Below are 8,597 nucleotides of genomic sequence, written 5' to 3'. Positions count from 1 at the left end.
CACAGGTGAGACACTTTACACTCATTTCACTCCCACTAGCCACAGGTGAGACACTTTACACTCATTTCTCTCCCACTAGCCACAGATGAGACACTTTACACTCATTTCTCTCCCACTAGCCATGCTTGAGACTTGCAATTTTTCTACAGCTTTACCCAACCTTGGTGGCTTCTGTCTTTTTGCTGGCAGGCATTCTCCTGGGTCTGTGGTCATATCTGATTGTGATTTAAGTTTGTGGCTACCTGATGTAAAATAATGCTGAGCATTTTTACATGTGCTTATATGCCATCCATATATCTTCCTTGTTAAGGAGTTCATTCAGATCTTTTGTCCATTTTATGTATGTATGTATTTTTATTTATTTTTGTTGAGATGGGGCATCTCTCAGTTGTCCAGGCAGGTCTTGAACTCCTAGCTCCAAGCAATCCTCTTGCCTGGACTCTCAAAGAACTGAGATTACAGATGCTTGTCACTGTGCCCAACCCTGTTGCCCATTTAAAAAACTGTGTTTCTGGCGTTTTTTTTACAATTGCACTTTGAAAGCTCTTTGTGTCTTTGTGTGTTCTGGCATCAGTCTAAGACTTGAAAATATTTTGTTTGCCTGTGACTTGCACAGGAATGAACATCTCGCTTTGGTGTGCTTTGCTTTACTGCATTTCACAGATACTGGTTTTTTTTTTTACAAATTTAGGGTTTGTGGTAGCCCTGGTCAAGCAAGTGACCGTTATCCCGGCGTATCGGTGCCATGTTCCTGGCAGCGTGTGCTCACTTCAAGTGTCTGTGTAAGCCACTTTTAGCAAGAAAGCACTTTTAATTCAAACACGGACACTGCTTTTAGACGTGATGTTGCTGCCCAGGGGTAGTGTAAACACAACTTTTACACGCACTGGGAAACCAGAGAAATTAATGTGACTTGCTTTCTTGAGATGTTCACTTTATTGCAGTATTCTACACCAAAACCTGCAATATCTCTGATGTGTGCCTGTATTTTTATTTTCTTAATGGTGACTTTCGAAGAGTAAATATTTTCAATTTTGGTAAAGTGCAAACTATGATTTTTTTCTTCCATAGGCAGTGATTTTGGTGTCATATCAAATGAAAGCTTTGTCTCACTCAAGATCACAGAGATCTCATTCTACGCTTGCTTCTAGAAGTGTTCTATGTTCAGCTTTTAAGTGTCAGATAGATTTGGGGCCAACTTTTTGTGTGGGGAATGAAGTGGCCCTGAGCAATCTTTGTACAGGCTTGAAGAACTCAATTGTTCTTTTGTGTTTCTCATGTGGACATCCAATTGTTCTAATATCCCTTGTTAAACTATAATTTCTCCCCATTTAATTATTTTAGTGCTGTTATTTAAACTCAACTGACCATAAATGAAAGGTTTAACTTTGGAACTTTCTTCTGGTCCATTTATCTATGTCCCTCTTTTTGTCAATGCCACACTGTTTTTATTACTGTAGCTTTATGTCTGTCTCTATGTCAGTGCCACACCGTTTTTATTACTGTAGCTTTACAGTAAAATTTAAGGTCTGGCTGTGTAAGTTCCCCAATTTTATTTTTTCTCAATATTGTTTTGGCTAATAGAGTAGGTAGCCTAGGTCTTTTAAATTTGGATAGACATTTTAGCACCACCTTGTCATTTCTGCTAAAACAAAAGCCTGCTGGAGTTCAGCAAGGATTGTGGTGAATCTGCAGATCAGTTTTGGGGGAAATTGCTCTTTTAACAGTATTTTTTCCAATGTATGAATACTGTGGAGCTTTTCATTCAACAGATTGTCTTTGACTTCTGTCAGTCATGGTGTACAGCTTTCAGTGCATGTATATGCACACGGTTTGTTGAATTTATTCTTTTTTATAAGAGTGTGAATCGAAGTTTTAAAAACACAACCCAGATTTTTCATTGCTGGTGTACAGAGACGTGTGAGTGTGTATTTTAAGATGTGCCCCACATCCTTGTTAAGCGGTTTTATTATCTTAACTAGGTTTTAAAACATAATTTTTTAGGATTTTGTTGCCTGCAAATAAACATGGTTTTACTTTATGTTCTGTGTACCTTCATTTTCCCTGCGGCATTGGGCTGCCCAGAATGTTCCTGCTAGGTCAGAAGTCGGGGGAAGGGGTGTCCCTGTCTGTCCCAGCCTCGAGGAGAGCGCCCTCAGCCTTTCACCAGGATGTATGACATCAGCTACACAGAATGCTTTCCTATCATTCCGGGGTCGCTGAGATTTTTAAAATCATGAATGGGCACTTCATGGTAGCACACCTTTTCTGCAGACTGGCATGATCACATGGTTACTGTTCTCTGTTGTACTAACGTGCTGAGCTACAGTCACTGATGTCCGGGCCTGAAGCCACTGTGGCACCCCTGGAGTAGGGGCACTGGGCTGCGGTGCATGGGCCCGCCCTGTGCTGCTGGGTTTGGTTTGCCAGGGTCTCGTCAGTGACCTTTGCCTGTGTTTCTGGAGTTTATTGGCTTATGAGTATCTGGCTTTGGTGTCAGGTTGATACTGGCAGTGCCGGATGAGTTGGGAAGTGTTGCTTCCTTCTCCGTTTTCTGAAAGTGTGTATATAGTTGGTATTACATTTTTTCTTAAAATCTTTGCCACAATTCATCCATGAAGACTTCAGTGCCTGGAAATTTTTCTTCACTGGAAGATTTCAAATCAATAGTTCAGTCTCTTGGCTGTTCTATGTCTACTGAGCTTTTCTATGTCTTCTTGAGTTAGTTATAATAATTAGTCACTTAACTGGAAAAGGAACTAACTACCTTAAGTTAAAACGCGTTGCTTCAGGCCAGGCACGGCAGCTCATGCCTGCAATCCCAGCACCTTGGGAGGCCGAGGTGGGAGGATAGCTTCAGGCAGAAGTTCGAGACCAGCCTGGCATGTCAAAATCCCGCCTCTACTAAAAATACAAAGATTAGCTAGACGTAGTGTGATCTGCGATCCCAGCGAGTTGGGAGGCTGAGGTAGGCAAACTGCTGGAACCCGGGAGTCAGAGGCTGCAGTGAGCTGAGATTTCACCACTTCGCTCCAGCCTGGGCAACAGGGTGAGAGTCTGTTTCAAAACAAAATAAAACAAAACCCGCAAAAAGCATACTTCTGTGTGCTAACACTATGGCTGGTGAAGAGAAAAAAAAAGCATACTTCAACCTTAGAAGATTGACAATGAAGTATAGAAATGTTTAAGAAACTCAGTTCCATTACTATTTTTGCACTAGGAAGTCATCTGTGCATGTTGGGTATTTATGTTCACAAAGACACGTCATGCACACAGCCTCACACACACAGACACACTCACAGCAGAGTCCACGGGCCACACCAGCACTGAAGCACAGGAGCGTGGCTGAGAGCTCCCAGCCACAGAGCAATGTGGACATTGTCCCAGGCCTTGACAAATGGAGCAGGGACAGGTGGTACCTGGAGAAATCCTTCCCCCATTTGCACGGATGGACCTTTCCTCTCTGCTTGGCATTTTGACCTCTCTTCCTCTTCATGGGTCTGAGTGAGATAATCAAGGGTGGTCATCTTCTTGACCTCTAGAAAGGGGAAAGGAGGAACAGGACAAGTCACCCACCCGGCCGCTTTGCACCAGGCCCACACGACAGCTCAGCAGGGCGGCCAGCGCCCCACCTGCGCACCAGGGAGCACTGCTCTGCCCACCACGCAGGCCCTGTGAGGCCAGAGCGGGCACAGGCACCTCGTGGGCCCCGCTCTGCAGCTGGTCAGCAAGAGGGGTCTGCAGGTGTTAGCTGGGGACCGGTGCTGGCCCGCATCCCGCCGCCCGCCAAGACCTCACTGAGCTGCATTGTCAGTGAGGTCAGAAGAGAAGGAGCCTCTCATGGGCCCGGGTCCTCCCACACCACGCAGCCTGAGAGGTTGCTCCGGATCCCCCGGGGATTGCTGATGGGGTACGAGGCCAGCTCCGGAGGGGCCGCTCTGTCTGAGGGTCCAGTGCCCTGCGGGTGTCCTTACATCTGGACAATGGATGGGCACACTTTGGGGGAGGCACAGAGGCCCTAAAGTCAGAGGACCATGTGGTACAGCAGCCATCCGTAGGTACTGGCCGGTGTACCTGGGACCACACACTCCTGCAGGTGCTCAGAGCCCCAGGCCCAGGAGGTGAACCCAAGTGCCACAAGTGCCACTCAGCACAGCCTCTGATGGGGCTGAGACAGGTTACTGGCCCTGCAGCCCTGCACAGCATCCACAGACAGCTCAGCGGGGTGGCCAGCACCCCACCCACCCGGCCGGCCCTGCATGCAGTAAAACAGCCCAGGGAAGCAAAGCAAAACACGAGATGCCTGTTTATCTTAAAAAGCCGTGTTAATAAATGTTAATAAAATGGGCTCTGCACCGATTTCAGCCACGAGCTTCCACAGAGGGCCAAACTCTCCATGCTGTTTTCCTGAAACACCAGCACCGTGAGAGCTGACGGCTCGTGACTCTTCCTGGAGAGCCAGGTGGCCGCCCACAGAGGCCTATTTGCAGTGAGGAGCAGATGGCAGTGGGCGCCCCGCGGAGCTGCCCGCGGCAGCACAGCCTGTTGCCTGCAGTCTTTCGGGTGCTCCGCTCTGGCCGGGTCCTGAGCCGCTCCACATGGCTCTGGCTGGTCCTCCACACCCTCTAGAACGTGTCGTGGTTTCAGCACACAACCTCAGGCTTGTTTATATTCAAGTTAAAATATGTTCTTTTGCCCAGGTCTGCAGAAACACCATCAAAAGCACATCTTCAGTGTGCCCGTGCTCCCGGGGGCAGCACGGTGCGGGCAAGCTCCATGGAAACAGTTAACCTGAGTGTCACGGTGACCTTGAGGGCTTGCAGGGCAGCTGTTGAACCTCCAGGCAGGGCCATGGTCTCCAGCGCGGCCAGTGCTCCCTGGCGGGCCGGGCGACACGGGGAAGGCTGTGCTTCCGGGACCTCATCCAACAGGTTTTCTCTGCTGTCTGCCATGCACGTGGCTCCCACCCACCTCTGGAAGGCGGCCCCACACCACACACCTGCCCAGGAGATCGTGTCCTCGTCACAAGCACTGAGGACTCATTAAGGTCTATCCTCCAAGCTTCAAAACAGAGTCTGAGTGAGCAGCTGCTTCTGACCCGGCTCCCCACAGCCTCCCATGGTGCTCAGGCAGAGCAGGGACCACACCCGACACTGCCCACAGATGAACAGAGCACGCACACCAGGCTGCGCCTCCAGGAGCCTGCATGGGAACTGGCGACCTTGCCCCAAGGACCGCCCTCCACAGCTGCCTCAACCTCATGGAACAGGAGGCAGACGACCCATCGGGCCCCCAGATGAGAGCGCAGCCCGGTGCCCAGGGGACGACTCTCCAGGGACCCTGGCAGAGACACAGCTCAGAGGTGCTGGCCCCCTGATGACAGAAGCTGGGGTGATGAGGTGCCGTTCTGAGCAGCTACGTTCTGTGGCAGTTTTACCACAACTAACAATAATCCTCCGTTGTCCTGGAACTCTGTTCTTTGAATCCACATATTCAGCCCTGGCTCCGTCGGGGTCTGAGAGGACCCTGGCCCTTGTTCAGCTCACAGAAGCATCCACTCCCAGGCGCCTGGGTTGGGACCCAGGGCCCACGAAGGCCCCGTCCTCACGGCGACCTCGGTGGGCCTTTAAGTGCCGTTGGTTTTGCATCCAGGACAGCTCCCAGCCCACCCTTCCTCATGTCTGAGAGCCTGCCATGACGTCTTGATGACTGAGAAGGCTTCCTGCCAGCTCCCTGGCCCTGGCTCCTCTCCGGGCCGTCGGGCACGAGGTGGCCGGCGCTCCTCAGTGCCTGCCCTGCCCACATCCAGACCCTTGGGGAAGTGCCTCAGCTCCTCATTGCCCCATGCCCGCCGCTGCACCCCCCCACCGCCTGAGGCAGGGGCCAGCTTCTCCGCAGCACGAGGCCATCCGCACACATTCACGTCTTGTTCTTGTCCCCTCCCTGCAGCGTGCAGGTGACCATGCCCGGTCCACAGGAGCCTCAGCCCCCACGCACTCGGCACACAGTGGGTATTTACTCCATTTTAACCCAGGAATACGTTTTGTGCACAAAGTTGGAAAAAACTGACAAGTGCAGACTTTGCATTCCTGGGCAGTCTGGGCATCTCTTCACCTGCGGCGTGAGTGGAAAAAACCACGTGGGCCCCAAGATGTGCCCTGTGGACGGCCTGAGCCCAGCTGAGTCTCACGTTGTGGGAAACTTGCTCATCTGGGCGTCTGAGGGGGACAGGCTTCCTGATAAGGAGAGATGATAAATTCTGGGTGAGATGAAACTCCAGAAAAGCCTTCAAAAAATTTAAACAGAGAGATTTCTAGATAATTCTAGAAAGTACTTTACAAACCATTGCTGGTTCTAAGAGGGGTGGAGAGCTTTGAAGGAGGCCCAAAGGACCCTCACTCTGAAGGGTCCAGGCTGCAGGAAGGGGCGGCCCGGGCATCTCCTCTGTGAGCCACGGCTGAGGCTTCCATTCCGTTCAGTAAACATACCCCGAGCACCTGCTCGATGCAGGCACGGGCCTTGACAGCTGGAACTAAAACTCTGAAAGCATCACACTCAGCGCTGCGTCCGTAGGTTTCATCCATTCGTCTGCATTGCACTTTCTTCCTTTTTTTTTCCAAGATGGACCCTTGTTCTGTCGCCCAGGCTGGAGTGCAGTGGTGTGATCTCGGCTCACTGCAGCCTCTGCCTCCCGGGTTTAGGCGATTCTCCTGCCTCAGCCTCCCACCCCAAGTAGCTGGGATAACAAGCACACATCACCATGCCGAGCTAATTTTTTGTATTTTTAGTAGAGACGGGGTTGCACCATGTTGGCCTGGCTGATCTTGATCTCCCGACTTCGTGATCCCCCCGCACTGGCCTCTCAAAGTGCTGGGATTACAGGCGTGCACCACTGCGCCTGGCCCGCTGCACTTTCATTAGGAAACAATTCAAGCCTCAGGCAAGACAACAGTGACTGCTGCTAGAAAACACTCCCAGGCTCTGTGCCACAGTGGGCTGTGGGGTAACCTGTGGTTTGAATAGGAGCCTCCTGGTGGGGCATGCTCGTTCTCAGCTGGGCCTTCTCGCCACAGCTGCAGGCCGGGGCTGTTCCGGAGATGGAGTGGTCTAGGTGAGCCCACGCGACGCCCTCCGCTCTGACCTGGGGTTGGCCAGGCTGTCAGAACAGGTATTATCGGGGGCTGGGCCTGGACACACTCTGCTGCCCATGCCCAGAGACACCCCCTGAGATGCCACAGCCCAGGCAGCCACTGCTCAGAGAATGAAGGACACTGAACGGCTGACCCGCCATGACCAAACAGCAGGAGGAGGCAGGTGGCTGTTTCTTCCAAAAACAGGCTTCCTTGGGGGTGGGGAGGACGTTGCCCCCCCTCATTCAGCAACATGACTGACCGCCTGCCACTGTGCCCGAGTGAGACAAGATGCAGCAGGACCAGCAGCTCTGGCCTCGACTGCCCATTGCTGTGCCCGCTGTGAGACCCAGCAGGACCAGAAGCTCTCACCTCCACCACCTGCCACTGTGCCCACCGTGAGACTCAGCAGGACCACCAGCTGTCGTCTCCACCACCTGCCACTGTGCCCACCGTGAGACTCAGCAGGACCAGAAGCTCTCACCTCCACCACCTGCCAGTGTGCCCGCCGTGAGACTCAGCAGGACCGCCAGCTCTCACCTCCACCACCTGCCAGTGTGCCCACTGTGAGACTCAGCAGGACCAGAAGCTCTCACCTCCACCACCTGCCGCTGTGCCCACCATGAGACTCAGCAGGACCGCCAGCTCTTGCCTCACTTGTGTAGTTAGTGGGCAACCTGCCCGTAGTACTTTCTGTTGTTGGAATTTCTACTTGGTGCTCTTCCTAGTCCACCTGTTCTTATTTCATAATGTCCTGTTCTTGCCTCATAGATACCACTCCTTTGTCTCTGAACATTTTAAACTTGTTACTTCAAGCACCCAGCACCGCTCCTGAGGGCTCAGGTGTGAGTTCAGCTCCTTGCTGGGTCTGCTGGGCCCTCACGGATTTCATTTCTTCCTGTGATTTCCCCTTTTTTCCCATGATCTCATTTCTGGCAGAGGCTGACCGTGAACACAAGCGAACACGGGCGGTGGGGGAGGCGGCAAAGAATCTGGCCTCAGATGTGGGGGGCCCAGGGCGGGGGATGTACTCAGGTAGATGTGGAAGATGAGCAGCTCTGACCACCCAGGCTCGGGATCTCGGGGGGCTCGGGGGGCAGGGGACGTACTCAGGTAGATGTGGAACAGGAGCAGCTGCCCTAGCAGGAGCAAGCCAAGCAGGTCCAGCAGGAACACGGCTGCCCCGATGACCACGACCATCTGAGTCGTCACCTTCACCGGGAACAGCGGGAGGAACAGCAGCCACGTGTTTGCACTCCTGACATCTGTGGAGACAAGAGAGAGACAGCACGTCCGGCACCTGCTGATGGGCACCGCATCGGGTGGACATCACAGACCAGGGCTAGCTGGGGATGGGCAGCGTGGGGACAGCCTCCCGAGTAGCTGGGACTACAGGTGCTCAGACTTTGTCTCTGCCCAGGTGGACGCCTCCCTTACCTGAGTGCCCCCCGCCCAGGTGGACGCCTC

The 8,597-nt window shown here is 52.6% G+C and overlaps 1 protein-coding gene across 1 annotated transcript in view; it reads right to left on the bottom strand.

Moving 5' to 3' along the window:
• Positions 1-8,597, bottom strand: part of LOC108294168 (probable palmitoyltransferase ZDHHC11B) — a 28,551-nt gene that overhangs the window by 3,175 nt on the left and 16,779 nt on the right. The window contains exons 6-7 of the mRNA XM_017515933.2: positions 8,240-8,395; positions 3,420-3,538 (exon numbers count right to left, since the gene is read on the bottom strand). Of these exons, the coding sequence (XP_017371422.1) occupies positions 3,420-3,538; positions 8,240-8,395 (275 nt within the window). The remainder of the gene's footprint in view (positions 1-3,419; positions 3,539-8,239; positions 8,396-8,597) is intronic.

The sequence above is a fragment of the Cebus imitator genome, unplaced genomic scaffold, assembly GCF_001604975.1.
Source record: "Cebus imitator isolate Cc_AM_T3 unplaced genomic scaffold, Cebus_imitator-1.0 Scaffold567, whole genome shotgun sequence".
NCBI lineage: Eukaryota > Metazoa > Chordata > Mammalia > Primates > Cebidae > Cebus > Cebus imitator.
This window is presented reverse-complemented; position numbering and strand designations above follow the sequence as displayed.